The following is a 23,018-nucleotide window of genomic DNA, read 5'->3' as shown; positions in this document are numbered from 1 at the left end:
GATTTTTGGACAATGCGAGTAAAAAACGGCATCCTTTCGGCGTAAAAGGAAACGAAGAAAAAAATAACTACATAAGAAAATCACATTTTGTGTATCGAGATTTGCATATTATCGTTTCAGTTCATTTGAGGTTTAATATTTAAAAATATGATAAAAATACTATTTATAAAAATATATAAAATTTAACTTCACTGATATCTTCATTTTATATTCAATATATATAATATATAATTTTATTTCATTAAACTATAAACAGGTGCAGGTTTATTTACGTTTTAACAACTTAATGTTCGCCGTGTAAAAATTTAAGCTTTAACTATAACTTTCAGTCAATGCATGCGTTAATGAGAAATATACATGTAACATACATTTTAAATGCCGTAAGGACGATTTTGTCCACTTAAATTTTTTTTGACCTAAAATGTATACATTTATGTAAAATAAATAGCTTGTTTATGTGTTGTATTTACCCAGTTATTTTTTGGCAAAAGTTTACAGGTTGATAACAACTTTGTGGGCGGTAATCAGTTAATTTAATTCAAATTAAATTAGTTATAGTCTTACGTACAACCCGATAAGGATAAATAGCGTTTTATCAGTTTATTACATTTGTATTTATTTTTCATAGTTTTTAAGTATTTCCCACCACATTTCACAGGGTGATGAGTGAGTACTTTTAACGGTAGGCGTATTAGGAAATGTATTAGAATATTTAATTCCATATAAAATCATTCAACAGGTGTTCTACTGAAGCAAGATCAAAATCATAGTTCTTCCTGTATACGATTATTGAATTATTCATGAACGACATGCGGTCGCAGTTTAATTATTCACATTGACCGTGTGAATTCATACAACTGAATTTAAAAATTATTCAATACGTTAAGGGTGTTTATTTATGCTAATTTTCGTAGTCCTGTAAAATTTGTAGGTGATGATGATAGGCAAGGCACAAAAGAGGACAGTGCCGTTGTCCTGCTGGCTGCTCTGTTCCACTTGCGATTTATTAATATAAAACGGTATATGCAAGTGGTGTGCTCTTTTATGATGCCCCGTGAACATCGCGTTGTTTTAATGAGGAAGTAAGAATTAGCTTACCATAGAAGAGGAGTTGTCAACATTGGCACATGTCTCGCCAGTTATACGACTCAATGTTTATTTGACAAACACTAATATTATCCATTTATTTATTATGGCTAAAAAAATAATCGCTAGAGGAAAAAAAGCTACACAAAACCATTTTTGGCACAAAGCTATGATGTCTTAATTACTCAATTTAGTTAAATAATTAAAATATATATTATAAATAACGAGCGTTAGTGATAGTGATATTTTCAGTGCATGTTATTTCAAATAATTCAGGTTGTTTTTAAAGAGATATTATTATCAACTAGCGCATGTTATTGATGCGGTGAAAATTATTTATTTGCTGCATTGGAAATCTTTGAAGAATATTGCTCATGGGCTAGATTTTGAAACGCAAGTGTCTAACTTAAATAATATTAAATATATTTCAACCCTTTCAATTAACATGAATATAGACTATACTTTTAAAGAGTTATCAATTTCATATTCAGGCTACTAGCCAAGATTTTTTTATCCTTATATTTATTACTTACTTTTTTCAAACAACTACGGTCAAAATGCCAGATGGTTAATTTTGATTTAAAACGACACATTATGTATGCCAGGGGTAGTTAAAACTTTTAAGCCCGGTAGAGCTATTCACTGCTTAAATCAGCAATAGTCTTAATCAAATGTTGTTCCGTCCCCCACATTAACTACTTTATGAATATTTTATTTAATGTAAATATTTTAAAATTACAAATAAATAAGTAAAAAAACAATGTTATTTAGCCGTGTATCGCAATTTTTTTATAAGTGCCGCATAAATCGTGTCATACTATCAATAGAATTTTTTTTTATATTCTGTATATACATGTCACGGTAAATGTGTATAACAAGTGAAGATATATTTTCAGTAAAACCATATACAAATACATTTTCACCGGTAAATATATATATTTCTACTAGCGCAAATATAATTTAACTGATGTGTGCTAGTCAAAATATATGCTGCTCGAAATGACTATAAAACTTAATTTGCTTTGCGAAACCTTCATTTGCTGTTCAAACCCAAACCCATATTAAACGAATTAACTAAACCTAACTTGACTTTTTTTAACTTTCATTTGGTTTTAATTTATTTGAAATATAGTATTTCGTTGAACCATGTGACGTCACAATTTTTTGAATCTGATAATATGGAAATACACGTACTGAATCAACCGTATGTCTTAGAACTTCACTGGTAATACACGTCCACTGTGATTTCATTGTAAACTACAAACGTAATCATCTGAGATATTATATTTATGAACTACATTTTTTTTGCTGTATAACGCAAACATGTTTTGTTAATAAATAAACTGCTATTTTCCTTAAGATGTGTGCATTTTATTAGGCTGCGCACATTTTTTTTCTGATTTATATGATTTTAATTGCCAAATTAAAATCATTACTACCAACTAAACCAACGGGAAATTTTTAGTAGTAGGGTTCCAAATAAAATATTTAATTATTCCAAATATTCGCCCGATTTTCAGCAATATTCGTTCATACTATCTCGAATTAAATTTAAAAAATCTTAAAAACAAATTGTATACTTGAGCAATACAGGTAGGCGTTTTCTCTCTCAATATACCCGAGTGACTAATGCCGCTCTAAAATTCATGGTCCTTTTCAACAGAAAAATGCTTTTATGCATTCGAAAAACATTTTTGAATAAAATGTTGATCATCCGTGTCTACTACGACGGAAATTCGCAGAATTCGTTCGTTGAACGAAACAAAATATTACGATGCACGCCTGTTTTTGAGATGCTTATTTCTAAAACAGGCGTGCGTCGCAAATTTTTATGAAGTTCGTGTTTTATTTTAATCAATTAAATAATTCGATCTCGGTAAATTTATTTTTAGTTATTTAATTTATATGCAAATTTGCCCAAAAAAACGACGATACTACAATTCTTTTAAAACGTTAATAGCTATTGAATATATTACAATAAATTTGCTAAAAAGATGTATTAAAAATGTTCCATAAATTTTGCTGAATTAATTCAATCGAAACTGATCTTAATTCATGTGATTTTAAAACGCTGAAATGACTAATAATAAATTAAGCATTTTCGCTTTGACATATTTTATAAAATTCAAAAACTTTAACAATTGTGAAAGTAATTTATGATTAATTACAATAATTATTAATAACATTTTTTTAATTAAATAATATTTTACAGTCAATTAATTGACTTTTTGCATTATTGGTTATTGGTTAAATAAATTAACATCGGTAAAAACCGACAAAAAAGTTACGAATATTTTCGAATACTTCCTCCATTTTTTATTTAATATTCGCATATTTGTCAAATACAAATAATTGAGAACCATAATTAGAAGCCATTTCTATTTAAATACTAATCCGATTACTGGATAGAAAAAGTTTGGAATATTTTAAAGCCATACGATAATACCATTATTTGATTTGTATATCGGAACCAATAACTAGATGTCAATAATTGATTTACATGTGTCAGTTTCAATTTAACTAGCTAGCGTGTTTTCCGGTTCAATTTCAATGAACTAAGCACGTTCAGCAGCGTACAACCTTTTATCGCGCGTCTCTTTTTATTTAAGTATATTGTTTTTAACACGTTAACATAAAATTAAAAATATTTATCAACCTTTATCACGTTACACGTTTCATAACGCATACGTTACGGTTTCGTATATATGTATTATATACATATATAAAATAATGATATTGACCTATGCCATGTTAAAATGATTTCCCCCGCACTAAACTCATGTTTACGATGATAGTATTTTTTAAATCGCAAAAACAAAACGTAAGTGGCGCTTATCAAAATTGTTCTCAAGACGTCGATAGTGTTGTGATATTTTTAAATATTAAAATAAATACTTCAGTTGATGATTGGCACTAAAAAGAAATAAAAATGGATTTAGATAGACGACGGAGTTGCTGTTAACTGTAAAGTCCTTTGCTACTGTGTTACAGTTGAACTGAGATTTGGACAAAGAACCCCTACGATCGCAATAATTTGAGTTAATTTTTCATTAATTATATTTACGGTATGGGCAATCGTTCATGTTGATTTCCGTTCCGTTGCGTACGCTAATTCCGAACGAGCTAATTAAAATTAATTCATAGTAATTATGCATCCGGCCGCTTAACAAACGACAGCATCCTTTTCGATCGTTGCGAGATCGACCAGAACAATTGGTAAAAATGACAGGTCCTTCCGCTGGACCTTTCTTCAATGAAGAAAATAATTCGTGTATTTAAAAAGAAATAATGACATTCGTCTACAGTCGAAAAATATTAATGTATGTATACGCCCCTGCACGCGTTATAAATTATAGTTCTCTCATGATAATAGGGTAGACAACTAGCGTCCCGGCGTTATCTGTCATAATAAACTGTAAATGGTAGATGCAGTGTGAATGATGAAGACATAAATTGTAGAATTGTTCGTGTTAAAAACGATTATATTAGGAAATTAGTGCTACCTAGTATCGCCCCTAAGTGTAAAACTAGGATTTTACTCATATTCGTATGTATATAGTTGATAATGTATATGTATATGTATGTATATATGTCCAATTCGAGTAACTCGAATTAAGACTATATTGTAAATATTTTGTGTAAATACTTTAGTTTGTGACCAATTTTATTTGTGTTATAATTTGCATTGATCTTTTTAGTGAATTTAATCAATAATGCCATTGGTTGACATTGACCAATATTTTTCTCAGCTGATTTTTTGTTGCTAATATTCCATAGCTTATTAGTTTTCGATTGACCCGAATAATCATTTGAATTAATTTTTAATCACAAGTTCTCTAAACCAGCGTTTCATAAACTTATTTTAACGACCCAGTTATTTATATACACCCATATCTCGCTTTACTCGCTATACGTTCCACAAAACTTGTGCCGCAAAGCAAAAAGCCGTATAACGAATCAATTATTCTAATACAAATTCATACAAATTCAATGGGATCGGTTCCAAATTTGTTAAATATGTAACATGGTTTATCATTTAAAATGCATTTTATCTTTTTATTTCATTTAAATGAAAAATACATACATAACAAGTACATACATTTGTACATAAAATAATAACAGACTCCAAAAACCAACAACAATTCATAAACAAAATTGAAACAACTTCATGTTACATAAAATATGTGTATGTATACATACATATTTTTTTTAAAAGGGCTTTAATCTGAAGACGATGAAAAAATGGTAACCTGCAGATCACTGTCGTTATCATTTTTCGCTGGTAAGGATGGGCCTGGCTTAAAAAAATTGTCCAACGTTGTTTGTATTGCTTTCTTGTCCATTTCGTTCTTCAGTGATTTATAACAGCTAATGGCTGAGTTAATTCCCCGAGAAACTTTAGCGCTACGTTCAACGTCAGGATCGTTTTCAAGGAGGATGTTTATTCCTTGTTCGAAATAGAAAAAAGTTTTTGACAATTTTTTTGATGTTAGCTGTTTGAATACAACAGGTTCTGTCTCTTCATCAAATGCCGGTTCTGCTTGCAACTGAATGAGTTCCTTATATGAAAGGGGTTCCCTATCAGCTTCAAGTAGATCAAGCACATCACGTTCGTTCAAACCTTCAAAGCCGAGATCATGTGCTAGATCGAAAATGTTTTGCCTAATTTCAGGAAGGCAATTAACTTCTGCATCAGTACTTTTTACACATTCTGGCCATATTTTTTTCCAAACATGGTTCATTGTTGTTAATTTTAATTCCTTCCACGATTCACTGATGCTGTCAACAGCATCCTTGATGTAATAGTTTTTCCAAAATGTTTTAATTGAAAATTTAACATCGGTTTCCCTTATAAGTTGTCGGAAAGTTCGGCGTAGGTAATATGCCCTAAAAGTGGCTATTGCACCCTGATCCATTGGTTGGGTCAGAGCTGTTGTATTTTTCAGAAGGTACTCAATCATGACATCTTCAGATAGTTCGGATAAATTAGTAGGATGCCCTGATGCATTATCCAAAATTAGCAAAGCCTTGTTGCTTAAGTTATTGTCTCGCAAATATTTTTTCACTTCTGTGCAAAAGTGATTTTTGAACCAATCCTCTAAAGTAGCTTTAGTCATCCAATCTTTCTTGTTGGATCTCCATATGACGGGTAATTGATTTTTATTTAGTCCTTTAAGAGGCCATGGATTTTCGGACAAAAATATATTAAAAGTGGTGTTAGCTTAAAATCACCCGCAGCATTTGCACCAAGTAGCAAAGTTAATCTTCATTAGACACCTTATAACCAGGCGCAGATTTTTCGGTTTTTGAAATGTACGTGCGATCAGGCATTCGCTTCCAATAAAGCCCTGTTTCGTCTACGTTAAACACTTGTTCAGGTTTATGACCACCTCTTTCAATAATTCCCTTTAAAATGTTGGGATATTCCTTAGATGCAGCCTCATCGGCGCTAGCTGCTTCACCTTTCATTTTAAAATTATGCAAATTAAATCTATTTTTAAATTTTTAAAAAAATCGACATCGAAAAAAAGTTTTTTTGCCGTTATAGCGAAACATTTTAGGCCGTATATCGAAAACGTGCCTTAATTGAAGAAGGCCGTTATAGTGAAAGGCCGTATAAAGAGCGGCCGTATAGCGAGGTATGGGTGTACTTTTCTTTCGTGACCCACTAAAATTGTTATCACCTTTAGGTAAAACAAAACAAATTTAAACGTTCATCAAGTTTTTATCTATTATATTATATAATAACGAGAAAACATTTACTCTACATACAATATTAAGAAATCAAACTGATGCTGCTTAATGTCAATTAAGAACTTTAGCTTTGGATATGATAACTTTTAATCGGTTTCTATATTTTTTTCCCTAGGAAAACTAGGGTTAAAATCCTGTTTTGCACTTATAAAAGGCTTTAGAAATTGTATTGCTTTTTCTGTTAAAACTAGATGTGTGATTACAGACTCAATATCTGAGTCCGCCGATACTTTTCCGGATTCAACGTTCACTGTAAAAAGGTTCCTTTTCCATGCTTTCTCGTTGTTGATTAAAGGTAAATATTCTATGTTCAATTTTCCTTCTCTCCCATTCGTCCAAGCTTCCTCGAATTACCATTATAAAAATACGACACTGCGTCAAATTTATCATCGATTGAAAACGAACCCTAAATCAGTAATTTAATAATAAATAATAGCGAAATTTATTTTACCATGAATGAAAAATATTTGAGCAGTGGATCTCGTTTTTGCCAGACTAGTCATTAATGATAGCATATGTAGGCCAATTTCAGATACATAAATTGTAATTAAAGTATAGTTTAAAGTTAGTTGTCAAGCACATGAAAGTGAAAGGTTTTAAGAATACCACCGCAGCCGTTGCTGTAATTGTGACAAATGTAATTCGGGCCATAACGGTCTCTAGTCTAGGCTTTCATTCGCCCGTGCATCGTTTATATTGGTTGAAAAATTGTCTGGTCACCGAGTGCTAGTGCGCGTGCGCCGTCGATGCTGAACGCGTCAGCGCATACTATTATTTCACAAAACTGTAAAATCGGTTACGGTGCTAATTGGTTGGCACCATCGCCCACATGCCGTTTTAGAGTCTTGTGCTTGACGCGCTTTTAATCAATTTTAATTAGTCAACTAGACTCTGCTTGGTCTGGTGCAGTGCGGTTGTTACGGTGTCGGGGTTAATTATGTTTTGTCATTTTTCCATATAAGCTACGTGCGTAATTATTCGTGACCGCGCCTGGATTTTAGCGGGATGAATCAACGTAGCTTAATCCGATAATCATGTGTGACTGAGTTGAATTATGTATATTTACTACTGTCGGCGAGTAAATGACGAGAACGTGCTTATGATTTCGTTTAAAGAAATAATTTTGAACAATCAAACTTGTGCAACATATGAGAGCTTATTTGATAAGTGCTTCTTGTTGCATTCGTAGATATTTTAGGATTTATGCAAATAGTAGTTTTGCAGGAAACGCTAGTTTATATTGTACATTATTAGTTCAAACGAATGTTAACTGTTCGACATATGGGTTATATTTTTAATTAATATGTATGTACTATTTATATATAGAGAGAAAGGATATACAATATGCTTTGTATAATATGGGTATGCACAGCCGTGCCAAAAGGGTAAGCAACCTTAGATGAGGGATTTCGAACCTATGGCAGGCTTTCTCGATTATCCGTACATAAACAAAGTTTCAGTATATTTATAAAAAAAAAATTGTATGAAAACAGTAATGGAAAACACAGTTTGTTATTTCATCAAATATGTTATTTTTACAACAGGGCTTCAGGCAGGGGTGCATTTGCCCACTCTTGAATTTGGCCAGAAAAATGCATGTTATTTAATTAAATAATATGAATCTTAATGAAATAGATGAAATGACATCCCTGATACTAAACCAAAATTCTTAGGTTATCACTTTAAGAAAATCTAAAAATATCCCGAAAATATTTTTTTAAATACATTATTATAGTGAAATCATATCGGAATACATTTTCACCGGTAGATATATATTTTTAATAGTGAAAATATATTTTATCTGGTAGGCGATGTAGTGAATGTGTATTTTTCAGTAAAGATATATTTTCACTAGTGAAATCCAAATATATTTCTACTAGTGAAAATATATTTTAAGGCGCTAGTGAAATTATATGCCGCTCTAAAATGACTATGAAACTCAATATGACAGTTGCGAAACGTCCATTTGTTGTTCTAACTCAAACCTACTCTATTAAAAGTTGTAAAACTAATTATAGTTTTAGAATTTTCATTAGGTCAAATCCAAAATACAAACTAAGCCAACTCATCTCAAGGAAAAATAGGCCTACATATAATTAAATAGATTCGTTGAAATATATTCATGTAGTGTTCACTGTTCTGAACAACGTGATCTCATCTTCATCTGCACTCCGCCACGACACCTTGCATATCGTTATATGGGTATATCTGCGACGTTTTTTTTGTTTGCTCCGATTCATTCTGAACCCGTTATGTTTTAACCTACACGTTAAGTTTGTTTATTTTTTCATACATAAGTCAGTATAAATACTATTCACGTATCATAATGATGGAGTAATACTATAATAATAACATACATATATATTTTTTACTGTTTTCCAGATATGAATGTAAATATTTTTTAAAACATGTTAAATATTCTGAATTATATAATTAAGCTACCCTAAAATATTACAAACGACAATTATAGCAATGACCTTTTTTAAACCTAGTATTATGACATCTCGCAGCGCCTATTGTATAATTCGTTAATTCGACACCAGACACGTTAGTCGGCTTCTTTTAATGCTATTTTCTACTATTTCGGAGATTTTACTATTACACACTGTTGATTCGTCGATCTCGAATTAAGATAAGCCATCTTTTTGTCTGTTTTCGTCATTCGTCGCCGAAGGGCGGGCAGGAAACGGTAATTCAAGCACGCAGGGCTTTTTGGTATAATAATTGACACCGCATCCCCCACGATTTGGTACGATTGGTACAAATTGGATTCGATGGCCTGTTTCTGAAGTAATTGCTTAAAAAGAGATATATGTGGGAGGAATTAAACGGACGTCCTATGTACCTATCTGACCTTTGAGGTGGTGATAATGATTGATCCTATTAAGGCGAGACGCCTTCGCTGATTTCTTAGTGTAAAGAAATTTTTCAAATGTTTTTTACGTTTCATATCAATTTAGGTATGTAAAAATCATTAAGTTCAACTATTTAATTTCATCTATATGTTACAGTGAATGCGTATTTTTCGGTGAAATTATATTTTCACTGGAATTTCAGTAAAATCATATCCGAATACATTTTCTACTAACTGAAAATATAATTTAACTGATAAGCGTTAGTGAAATTATATGCTACCCTTAAATGTCTATGAAACACATTAGATTTTGAACTTTCATTAAGTCAAGTTGGGTTTAGTTAATTAGTTTGGGCTAAATTTGGGTTTGCACAGCAAATATACGTTTCGCAACTGTTACAGTGAAGTTATATTTTTACTAGTATACATAATTTCACTAATTAGGCTACTTAAAATGTATCGAAATGTATGATTTATCATTTCTGGTGTTAATGTCAGTAAAACTGTTTTTATTCAGATCATTTTGGCCTTAACAGGTCGTCTTACTACTATTTTTACAGGTGTTATGGATTTAACAAGTGGCGTTGCTTTTTTTTTATATACATTTTACGTTTGTCAGATGAATTACGGCAGCATATAATTTCACTAGCACCTGTCAGATAAATTATATGTTCACTACATATATTTACCGGTGAAAATGTATTCTGATATGATTTCACTGAAATGACAGTGAAAATATATTTTCACTGGTAATAAACATATACACTGTTGTTTACGTTCTATTTACCTGTGTTTTTTTTAATCTTAAAAACATTGGTCAGGATATAAGTTGCCAGAATAAATAATAGATGGCCAGAATTTATATTTAATGGTTAGAATTAAAATTGGACTGGTCAGAATTTATATTAAACGGTAGGAATTATTTTGACAGATGGTCAGGATCATTTTTTTTATTAGAGTTCATTGGTCTGAATTTATAAAGAATAGCCAATATTTATATTATATGATCTGCATTTTATGCTCAATATCAGTTGTATATTGCCAGATGGTTACCATAAAATTACATGGGTCATTATCAATGTGTTTTAGGGCGAACTTGTTTGGTTGATCCCGCAACATTGTCAGATGTTAACACAAAAACCCAAGCGTGCTCTCCGCCCCCGCTCTGTTGTTATTCCCGCTTCGTTCGTCGCTCTAAATACCTTTGCGTCCTACATACAATTAAATATATTCGTTGAGTTATTCATGGGGTGTTCACTGTTCTGAACAACGCTCGCTCGCTACCGCTCCTCGCACCTAACATGTAACAGTTTAGGTGCTAGTGAGATATTTTAAAATAAATAAATAATTTACTGCCGATTTATATTTATAAATGTTATAATTTTTTTTAATTCTCATGATTTAATTCTGATCCTCCTATATTTTTGTTCCGACCTACTTTGTATGCTATTTTTATTCTAACCCTGAATAATATAATAAATTATGATCATTTATTATTTTAATTCTGATCGTCCTATATTTTATTTCTGATCATGCTATAATTTTATTCTGACCGTATGCGTTCAACGTTGATTTAAATTCTGATCATTTAATTGTTGCCCTTTCTTATTATAAGGAAGAAGACAATTATTTAAACAGAAATGAATAGTTCTTTCTCCAACTCAACGTGTAGAAGAATTAAGATCAATATTTACCATATTCTTGAATATTTACTATAGTTCTTTAACTGTGTGAGTTAAACCTATACTTAGATATAAGTCTAAATATATCGATACCACTTTTATGTTAATTAATACGTATGCTCTTGCCTTGTCATCATATATTTGCCACAAAATTAATTGGATAGGTTTTCAGATAAGCTTAACATATGTAAATGTGACACTTAGATTCTCTTGACACATCTCTATCTTTTCGTATTTATTCATCAATATTGTATTTAATATAATGAAAGTTATGGAATAACATTCTAAAATGATTGTATTTTAATTTTGGATATGTCTTTATTTGCTGTTAAATTATTGTTTTAATATTTAAATAAAAATAACAGCATATATATGCATAACTTTGATATTGATTTAAGGTAAGCAGACTCAAATTTATCCATACCATATGCTTTAAAAAATGTTTATCCTAAAACTGTTTAACTTTAAACTTGAAACGGGCTACTTTTAACTGAGCCACCGATCTAAATGCACCGCCCTTTTACATGTGTAGCGATATTGTTAACATCATTGACACCATCGGAAGCGTTATCGTCGACTAGCAATGTTTTACGTCAGTTAACTCGACAGTTAAAGCTCAGATTTGTTTCCCACCGTCATAGTCGGTGTTCTGCTACCACTTGACAACCACTCCGCGCGTATGGATGTTTTTTCCCTCAACCCCCGCCGACGGCGAACAGTGAGAACGTTGTGGGTCGCAATTATTGAAACTAACCATTCGCTCTCTTGCATACATGACTTGGACGCAGTTAATCAAAACCTTTGGTTAGATATTGCGCGTGGGCTTGGCGCTCTTTGTGCCCGTTGGTTCTCGGAACCGTGTTGTATGGATGTCATAGGATGGTTAATTCTGTTCATTACCAAACGGTTAGCTCCAATCTTCGCATTTAAATTGTGATTTATCGCGCACGATATCCGATGCGAATTCGTTGATAACCCTTCGAGCGACGAACTTTTTAATGTACATACAACCTTCGAATTAAAAAATAATATAAACAAACGCTACGGGATATTTTAAATCAATGTCTTTAAATGTAAATTAGTTAACTTAAGTTTTGGATAAAAATTATTAATAATGCCATTTTGATACATATGCTATGAAAATCTCATAACTGTACATACACACAGTTTTGTCTTTCCTGTAAATTTTATAATTGTGTATTTGGCCGATTGACACCATCGATATTATTAGGTATTACACCCATACCTCGCTATACGGCCGCTCTTTATACGGCTTTTCGCTATAACGGCCCTCTTCAATTAAGGCACGTTTTCGATATACGGCCTAAAATGTTTCGCTATAACGGCAAAAAAACTTTTTTTCGATGTCGATTTTAAAAAAAATTTAAAAATAGATTTAATTTGCATAATTTTAAAATGAAAGGTGAAGCAGCTAGCGCCGATGAGGCCGCATCTAAGGAATATCCCAACATTTTAAAGGGAATTTTTGAAAGAGGGGTCATAAACCTGAACAAGTGCTTAACGTAGACGAAACAGGGCTTTATTGAAAGCGAATGCCTGATTGCACGTACATTCCAAAAACCGAAAAATCTGCGCCTGGTTATAAGGTGTCTAAAGAACGATTAACTTTGCTACTTGGTGCAAATGCCGCGGGTGATTTTAAGCTAAAACCACTTTTAATATATTTGTCCGAAAATCCAAGGCCTCTTAAAGGACTAAATAAAAATCAATTACCTCTCATATGGAGATCCAACAAGAAAGCTTGGATGACTAAAGCTACTTTAGAGGATTGGTTCAAAAATCACTTTTGCACAGAAGTGAAAAAATATTTGCGAGACAATAACTTAAGCAACAAGGCTTGGCTAATTTTGGATAATGCACCATGGCATTCTACTAATTTATCCGAACTATCTGAAGATGTCATGATTGAGTACCTTCCGAAAAATACAACAGCTCTGATCCAACCAATGGATCAGGGTGCAATAGCCACTTTTAAGGCATATTACCTACGCCGAACTTTCCGACAACTTATAAGGGAAACCGATGGTAAATCTTCAATTAAAACATTTTGGAAAAACTATAACATCAAGGATGCTGTTGACAGCATCAGTGAATCGTGGAAGGAATTAAAATTAACAACAATGAACCATGTTTGGAGAAAATATGGCCAGAATGTGTAAAAAGTACTGATGCGGAAGTTAATTGCCTTCCTGAAATTAGGCAAAACATTTTGGATCTAGCACATGATCTCGGCTTTGAAGGTTTGAACGAACGTGATGTGCTTGATCTACTTGAAGCTGATAGGGAAACCCTTTCATATAAGGAACCCATTCAATTGCAAGCAGAACCGGCATTTGATGAAGAGACAGAGCCTGTTGTATTCAAACAGCTAACATCAAAAAAATTCTCAAAAGCTTTTTCCTATTTCGAACAAGGAATACACATCTTCCTTGAAAACGATCTTGACGTCAAACGTAGTGCTAAAGTTTCTCGAGGAATTAACTCAGCCATTAGCTGTTATTAATCACTGAAGAACGAAAGAGACAAAAAGGCAAGACAAACATCGTTGGGCAATTTTTTCAAGCCAGGCCCATCCTTACCAGCGAAAAATGAGAACGACAGTGATCTGAAGGTTACCATTTCTTTATCGTCTTCAGATTAAAGCCATTTAAAAAAAAATTATGTATGTATTCATACACATATTTTATGTAACATGAAGTTGTTTCATTTTTGTTTATGGATTATTGTTGGTTTTTGGAGTCTGTTATTATTTTATGTACAAATGTATGTACTTGTTATGTATGTATTTTTGATTTAAATGAAATAAAAAGATAAAATGCATTTTAAATGATAAACCATGTTACATTTTTAACAAATATGGAACCGTTCATATTGAATTTGTATGAATTTGTATTAGAATAATTGATTCGTTATACGGCTTTTCGCTTAGCGGCCAAGTTTCGTGGAACGTATCTAGGCCGTAAAGCAAGGTATGGGTGTATTGTAAATCTACCATTGTAAACTAACAGGTTACGTTTAACAGCAGTCTATGAATAGTATTAATTGTGAAGTAGTATATTTTTATAATCAACTCAAAACTCCAAGGCAAGAGTTATTCTAAACTTTTAATTTGAAAGATCATACGAAACTTAGTTTAGTGTAACGTTTTATTAAAAAAGTAATTGAATTCACCTTTTTGGATTATCAGTCTTGCAAATATTTAAAAGTTGTGAAGAAAGAATATTTAAAAAAAATAAGAAGAGTCGAAAAATATAGTTTGCATAATAAATTCAGGATCATATATCTATTTATTGAAATTAAATTAAGATCATCGTGACTTAACATGTTACCCCAATGCGTCACGAAGGTCAAAAAATAATGCATTGTATTTTTATAATAAATAAAACAAATATAAAAAATAATACATGGTAAGAAAGAGGAAAAATCATATTAAAATTAATTGATACGAATTGGACCAGCTCCTTGTAGCTGACATTAAATAGATCCATCTGCAATGCCAGCGTATGAAAAAAGCGGATGGCGATAGCTATAGGCGAGTAGGCTTGTGCGAACGTCGTCGGGTATCAAATGAGGACGCGATCGTGATTCTCGAATTCGTTCCGAAATCCGATACTGAAATTTCTAGACTCTTGAGGAACCCCCCTTGGGGTAAAATATTTTTTCGATAATCGGCCGACATAAGTTACAAACCGTAAAAAATAACAATACTATTTATTTTAATTTAAAAAATAATACAACATTAATTGTTTCAAACTTTAAATAAGTACGAAGTTCTATTTTAATTATTACTGCTGTCGAAATGACTCATTTAGTTGCTGTTTTTTTCCATTTTAGTTATTGTAGTATTGGTGTTAAGCTGCTAAGCCCTATACATATATGAACACAATAAAGAAATGTTAATTGGTAATAGTAATGGTAAATATCAGTTGATAAATTCAGGGCGTTTCTACTTATTTTATTTATTGTGTTTAATCCTCAACCCTAATTACTAAAATTCGATTATCATAGATAAACTTGCATCTTCATAGTAATTTACAATTCGTAAAATATATTTAAATGTAATTCTCAATCTTGAGCATTTTAACATTGACTACAAATCACTTACACTTTTGTCGAAGGGGTTAAAATTACAGGGTATCGCTTCCGTTCCGGTGGGGTGACTGAGAATAATCAACCTTCAGAGTCCTTGATAAACGTAACGGTTAAGGTGCATCGAATCGGACGAGCGACCACGTCGGTTACATAAAATCAAATTAAAAAAATATAAAAGACAACCGTCTCTTCCTCAAAGCAGAACAAAGAAAGGGTCGGCGACAATTAGCCAGATAACTGACCTTTTGTCGCGCGTCCTCTACGGAGGAAGTTAAATTACGCTTATTCGTTACGCGACCGAAGGAATTTCCTGCGTCAAGTTTACGCTAATTAAATACTACGATTTATTTACGAGGGAGAGACGTGTAGTGGCTCTATGACCTGAGTGCGGTTGGTCAATTCGTGAACCGTTTATTGGGTTCCAGTAGTTAAGGTCGAGGGCCTCACTTGCCGCCGGTGCTGACTTCTTGAAGCCAATTGATTAAAAGAGTCGCGTGCCCGCTCTCTGAGGCCCGCAGCGTGTGCCAAGGTCCGGAAGCGGGGGCGGACGCTTCATGATGATCAGGAAAGCCGTCGTGATCGATAAGTGGCTGGAGTGCTTATTAAAGACGACGATAACGTCTTGGATGCTCCTTACATTCGATGAAACCGGAATAAAATTAAAAATTTCTTCGTATCGAGTAATTTAGTAGTCGATGGCAAGTGATTTAGCAGCAAGTAATTAGTCAGATGAGTACTAATTAGTAAAAAGATCTTTAGAGCTATTTCACTATACTTTTAATTATTTGTATACATATACCAATAGCATACTGTAAATCTCAAAAAACTTTACAATTCCTTATTAACAATTGAACAACGTCAACTGCGAGCAAACGTGTTTTAAGCGTTGTAATTATTTTTTGTGCGAAAATTCCATGCATCATGATACATTTGATCTTTATCTGGTATGTCGTTTAATTGTTCGTGGTATTTTTTGAAGTATGTATAAAATAATAATCCATTTGTATATTTCTGGTCAAAAAATATGGTTTTGTCCATTATAATTTATTTAAAATATTTTAAATTTTTTATAATTTATAATTTACTTTGTATATAAAATAAATACTTTTTTCTTGCATTTTTTCATCTAGTTCTGGTACTTTTTGCATAATTTTAAACAAATATTTACATATATATTTTTTTAAATAAAAATTTAAAACATGTTTTAGGCAAAGGTTAAAACCGCTTAACCGGTTTTTGCTTTATAAAAAAAACGAAAATCGATTCTTTTTTTTCGGACGGTTTTTTGGAAACTTACGCTAACCATTTTTGTGTAATGCGTTAGTATATTGGATACTCATCGACTAGTGTGAGTAAACATGTTTTTGCCCCATATATTAAATTCATCTAATATTTATATGTATAATTATATTATATGAATTTTAGTTTTAGGCATGTCTTAAAATGAAAATATCTTTACTTGACTTGTTTTGAAAAAAATAAGCGACATAGCAACCAGTGGCTCTGGCCTGATTAATTGTTTTTATGTATCTGAGTTTAAATTAACAAGTTTATATTTGAAGTTAATGTGCATTTTTAATATAAAAATTGTTTGATTTAAAAAAATATATTTTTAACCACTAAACTCGCCGGTGAGTCACTTGTTGATTATTTTTTTAAAACAAATTAATTAATTATTCACAAATTATTTTTTAATTCGTAAAGATTATTGTACTAACATCATTTATCAGTAAATCAAGTGTTTAATATTTATTCTCAGAAAGATACTGACGCGTGAAGAGAAATAACACGTGACTCACTAATTAGTCGCTGGCGTTTAATGGGTTAAATCATCTACATATTATAAATAGTAACGAAATCATAAAAATGAGACTTTATTTGCAAAAGCTAAAATTGAATCTTAGTCTATATTTCGAAGAAATATATTATTTTTGTTTAAATGCCATATTTTTAAATTCAGTATAGAATATAAAAATAAAGCATCAACTAAAAATGATGTATTATACAAGAAAGATTTTTAAATCTTTATTAATTTGATTAAAATAGTACTTTAAGTGATTATCCAGTTTAGTGAATTATAAGATATCATCAACTGGCGTTAATTAGATAATTTTTTCTTAGTTCAAATATTGTAATAGCTTACTATTTTCATTGGAAAAACATTTAGATGTAGAGATTTCACTCTGCATTCTGCACCAACCATTTTTTTTCAGTCAGATATAATTATTCATATTACAATTAATGTAATGCAAGTCATTCAGACACTAATACATTTTAGCTTATTGAGATTAATGATATTATTGTTATAATGTTAATTTCTTCACACATCTTTTCCCCCTTAATTTTCTATATTTATGTTTAATTAGAATGAGCATTTAATAAGTAAACTCATGTTCTACAAATTTATTTTATTTTTTGATGTCTAGAATCAATATCAGAAATGTTTATTATTTATGGTTTCATGACTGCTTTTGATTCTATGTTTGTAATAATAGGTTCAGTTTTGTATAAAAAACTAATAATTTTATTTTATTTGTTCTTAGTGTATGCTCGGATGCAGTTTATGGAACGTCGCACTAGAAAATAACTGCAAAACAGTTTGTGTAAGTATCTCCATCTGGTTATGTGTATATTTATGTATATTAAAATAAAATATTATCTATTTATACAAAATTCTATTTTAGAATGTCACAACAGAAGTTGTACCACAAAAGGAACTATATTGTGTAGCTTCTTGTAACGGAGCTGTAAATAATTATTATCAACTATTGAAAGGTACTAATATTCACTGATTTATATTATATTAGTCACTTGCGGCTAACTTCATGTATTCTCCTTGGATCTGATTGTTTAATAGATTAATATTGTCTTACAGCCAAAATCGGAACTCCTCCAGCTCCGGCATTAGTAGCAGACACCCTCACAGCTACGTCTTTATCTTTGGAATGGGAGGGTTCTCAATATTCTAATTCCAGTTATTTAGTTCAATGGCGCTACGAAGAACTAGCGGGAGCTTGGCAATACTGCCGCAACCAAACGTGGGGCCACAATTTAATAGTGAAAGTGGACAATCTGCAGCCGTACACCAAATACAGAGTAAGTGCCCAATAGCTTTTATGAACATGTTCTTAATAATAACCAATGCATTATAATTTTAGTTCCGAGTAGCCGTGATTCTCTCCGAGCGCCATAGCGATCCGATTGTATCCGCACCCAGTGTAGTCATAAGCACTCTTCCTTACGGGTCTCCGTCATCCACTCCGATCAAATTAAGAGTCACTGTTGTGGATTCTCATCGAGTGTCTTTATCTTGGGAGCCGGGACCGTTCTCTAATGGCCCTATCCTGTCGTATGTTTTGAGGATATCTGAAGAAGTACCCAACGCCTATTCTGCAATAAAAGTATTGTGTATTATAATGCAACGTATATTAAGATTTGAAGAAGTGTTCTGATTGAATATCGTTTTAGGACTTACCGGCTTTAGAAAACACTTTGTTTTATATGTTTCAAAGCTTGTCGCCCATGAGCACTTATAAAGTGTCCGTTTCGATGAGAAACGGCGAAGGAGAAGGACCTCGGGCTTCAGTTCTGATATCGACGCCTGCACTTCCCATCGGTATGAATAAATGTTTATTCTTTTATTTTGTTTTTTATTTTTATTTGTCGAACAGGTGTCCTAGTTGTTAATCGTTAATCATTAACTCCAGGTAGTCTATGTTGTGGTACAAAAATTGAGTGTTTCTGATTTGATGGGTGGAGTGATCTTATTTTTCTATTGAATATCCAAACCACATATAGTGTTCATTGTTTGAATTATTTTGGAACTGAGTGACAGTGAGGAACATTAGAAACGCTCGGCAACAGCGACGGTATGATTTAATTTTTGACTTCTGAGAAGGGAAAATTGTTTTTTGCGTGCTCTTATTAGTCAAAATTTGGCTTAGATGTGCTTCCTTTATTCAATTCTCACTTATTGTAAGTAATAATATTGTTATAAAAGTATTAATATGAACGCTAGATAATAGGAGCGTTTCCACGGAAAAATCATAAAGTGTGTTGCAAAAATTTAGAATTAATTCTTACAGATAAATATACTACTGATGGCAATGATTTGTATGATGAAATTAAAACGTTAAGTTCATTGGTTTTAATTTTTTTAAATATGAACGAATTGCAAAAGTCTTGTCTAATCTGTGGATAGCATTGAGAATTTTAATAACTATTCCAGTAACAGTTGATTCAAGTGAACGTAGTTTTAGCAACCTTAAGTGTATTAAGACGTATCTTCGATCATCTTTATGGAATGAACGCTTAAATTATTTAGCGATTTTATCAATAGAAAATGAACAGTCCATAAATTAGATTTATCGGAGATTAAAAATACCTTTGCAAGCTTAAAGGCGAGAAAACAACATTTTAAATAGATAATTGTTATACCATTAAATGGGTACTAGTTTTTTACAGTACTACTCATCTAAAGAACTAAAAGAATATCTTTGTGTAGATCAGAGGGTCTGCGGACTGCAGACGAAATCCTGCAAAAATTGTACTGAGCGAAAAATGTATTTCACCTTATTAAAAGTAGGAGTTTTTTTTTTTTAAGTTTTTTAATAAATTTACATAAATTAAAAATATAATTAATAAAAATTAATATTTTACTTTATATCAAAATTTTAAATCAGATAAATGTGTTAAAAGAATTATATTTTTTGCTCGAAGCTTTGTATATTTTGCCAGAAATTATTTCAATAATATCGGGTTTAAATTGTTTAGATAATGTTGTCTTCAGTTCTGATTTTCAATGCTCATCTGTTAACCTCGATCTTGTGTGAAGTCTTATTAGTATTTAAAAGAAAAAATAATTGTTCACAAAGGAGGTATGTACTACTTACTACATTTTGCCAATAATTATCTCATCAAAGGAGGTATGTACTACTACATTTTGCAAATATACGCGATTTAATAAAACGTTCTGGCAATTAAAAATCAAGAAACCAACTTCATTATTTTTTTAGCACCAAGTCGCACTGAATTTTTATTAAATCCATTAAAAGGTTACTTTTTGCCTTTTTAGCGTTGAAAAAAATGGAGTACTAAATATTAAAAATAAATTTTACCGATTTTTCAACCCCTTTAAATCGGGTTTTAAATTTAAATAATAACTATTAAATATTTTAAACATTTTTCTAAAATCACAACTGATATTTTTTTGATTCATTCTTGATATTTTTTGTGCATTTATGAAAATTAATTTAATTACAATTTTGTAGTTGATTTTTCTAAATACCAAGTTTTAATTTAAATGCTTCTATGTAGTCTCACATAAAGTGACAACTTCATTTCGACCCTGAAGTTTTAAATTTATATCACTTAAGTGCTGCGTTATATTTGTAACGAAGGCCAAATTCTCAGTTTGTATCTTTAAGTTGTTTTACTGACTTACCTTTCATTTCTAAAATCATTTTAATTTCATTGCGAAATTCCCAAAATTGTAGCAAAATTTAATAACAGGAGAAATTTGTAATGTTTTTTTATATGTAATCCGTTTTTTTATTTTTTTGTGTCGCAAGTGTCAATGAAAACGGGGAGAGGTGGAGTGCAAATTTTAGTTTTTGCCTGGAGCGCTGAATATCCTCCGGTCGGCCCTAAATTTACAAATGGAACTTTGTAGTAAAAAATATACAAATTTATCAACTATATTCTATTTGCGTTAACACAGTCAGTTCGAGAGTTATCCATTTCATCATTATTCATAATTGAGAAAATGGCAAGTTTGGGTTTATGCCCCTACTATTAGCTCTAAAGCACAATACGGATATACGTGCGATATTCTTATCATTACTCAGATTGATTAAATAAAATGGACGTATACAATTTAATCTTAAATAATTTCAACATCGATTTAAAGATTTTTTTAAAAGATTTTTATTCTTATGTTCAATTTATCATATATATCCAAATTTTTTTTCATTATAGCTGTGGCAAATCAACAACCCATACTTATCCTTAACGGTGAACATAAAATACTTTGGCAAAATCCTGATATGACCACCGAACCTATTGAAATATACAAGACCAATGATACTATTAAAGGTTTGCATTAGTAATAATTTATTTAAAAGGTATGAAGTTTAGAGGTACATATACATTTTAACTCTTCAGGTGTCGGGTTGCATATCGGCAAGGAGCTGCTTTTCGTGTCCGATTCTAGCGGTTCCGTTTACAAAATATCTCTAAATCCATCCACCAAAGCATCTCAAATATCTCGACCGACGACCATATTGACTCCTGCGATGATTTCATATGCGCCTTTAGACCTATCCGTGGATTGGTTGAACGAGCATCTCTATATATTAGGCGAGGTGAACCATGAAAACGAAAACTCTTTCACCCGTTGGCAAATTGTCAGATGTGACTTTGATGGTAAATCGCAGACGATTGCCTTTGCTGGATTCCATACGAAGCCTTTACATATCGAAGTCGATTCTTATAATGGGTAAGTTGCAATTTTCATTAGATTTTTAATGGGTAATCTAAAATATTCATTTAATTTCAGGTATTTATTTTGGGTACAGAGAGGTATTGTAAGTGGAGGATTGTACCGCCTAGATCTCGCTCACATATCAAACGGTGTCAAGCATGAAGTTACGCCGAATCAAATTCTAAAGGAGACCAATTTGGGATCGTTCACAGTGGATCATACAAATTTCCGCATATACGTACCTCTAGAAAATAATACTCTACTCTCAGTGTCGTTAGATGGGTAAGGATCATCATAATAATATATAAAACGCTTCATATGAAGCTATAAATATATTTATATTGCAGTCGTGAAGTAGTGAACTTCAGAAATAACACTCAGCATCCAATGTTCAAATATATTAAATCACTATCTTTTGCGAACGGATTATTTTATTGGATAAATGGACCGAAGTTGATTATAGAAGAGTACCACAAATCGATGGATACTTACTACCACAATGAATATAATCCAGATTTATCTATAAATAGATTTAATAATGTAATTGCATTTTCACATTACTTTAGACGGACAAAGCCTGATAATAAGTCTATATTTTTAGATTCTAGTATTTATACGATCGTGTCAACCGATACCAGTTGCCGTGAATCCTCCTGTTGGACTCCAAAGTGTGATGGGTACGAACCATGCAAAAATAACGTGGCATCCGCCCCATCTCTTAGGACATCAAGGCAATGGAGCTTGGCAACAGTGGGATTATGATTTACAGATAACGAACAGCGATAATAACTCAACTGTATATAGGTAGTATTTTTAATAAACTAAATTATCTGTTATTTTTCATCTAAATATTTTCTTTTCATTTTATATATTATATATGTAATAATTTCATAGGATCGGAAGCACATCATATATAGCGAAAGGTCTTAAAGAAAATACAGTTTATGTTATAAAAGCCGCAGCCGTTACTTCATCGGGAGTCGGTGTGTACTTAATATAATATTATATTTATCATAAGATTAGATTTTAAATTAAATCGTTTATTTTA

The 23,018-nt window shown here is 31.7% G+C and overlaps 1 protein-coding gene across 1 annotated transcript in view; it reads left to right on the top strand.

The window, feature by feature from the left end:
• The window catches only part of sev (receptor protein-tyrosine kinase sevenless), a 47,778-nt gene that overhangs the window by 13,969 nt on the left and 10,791 nt on the right, over positions 1-23,018 (top strand). The window contains exons 3-13 of the mRNA XM_088192075.1: positions 18,033-18,092; positions 18,174-18,264; positions 18,365-18,585; positions 18,648-18,890; positions 18,958-19,105; positions 21,466-21,582; positions 21,652-21,985; positions 22,046-22,252; positions 22,318-22,510; positions 22,572-22,774; positions 22,865-22,953. Coding sequence (XP_088048201.1) covers positions 18,033-18,092; positions 18,174-18,264; positions 18,365-18,585; positions 18,648-18,890; positions 18,958-19,105; positions 21,466-21,582; positions 21,652-21,985; positions 22,046-22,252; positions 22,318-22,510; positions 22,572-22,774; positions 22,865-22,953 — 1,906 coding nt within the window. The remainder of the gene's footprint in view (positions 1-18,032; positions 18,093-18,173; positions 18,265-18,364; positions 18,586-18,647; positions 18,891-18,957; positions 19,106-21,465; positions 21,583-21,651; positions 21,986-22,045; positions 22,253-22,317; positions 22,511-22,571; positions 22,775-22,864; positions 22,954-23,018) is intronic.

The sequence above is a fragment of the Plectrocnemia conspersa genome, unplaced genomic scaffold (genome assembly GCF_051122295.1).
Source record: "Plectrocnemia conspersa isolate PC_06_02 unplaced genomic scaffold, ASM5112229v1 ptg000001l, whole genome shotgun sequence".
In the NCBI taxonomy this organism is placed as follows: domain Eukaryota; kingdom Metazoa; phylum Arthropoda; class Insecta; order Trichoptera; family Polycentropodidae; genus Plectrocnemia; species Plectrocnemia conspersa.
The sequence above is the reverse complement of the archived record's forward strand: the minus strand, read 5'-3'. Positions and strand labels throughout refer to the sequence as shown.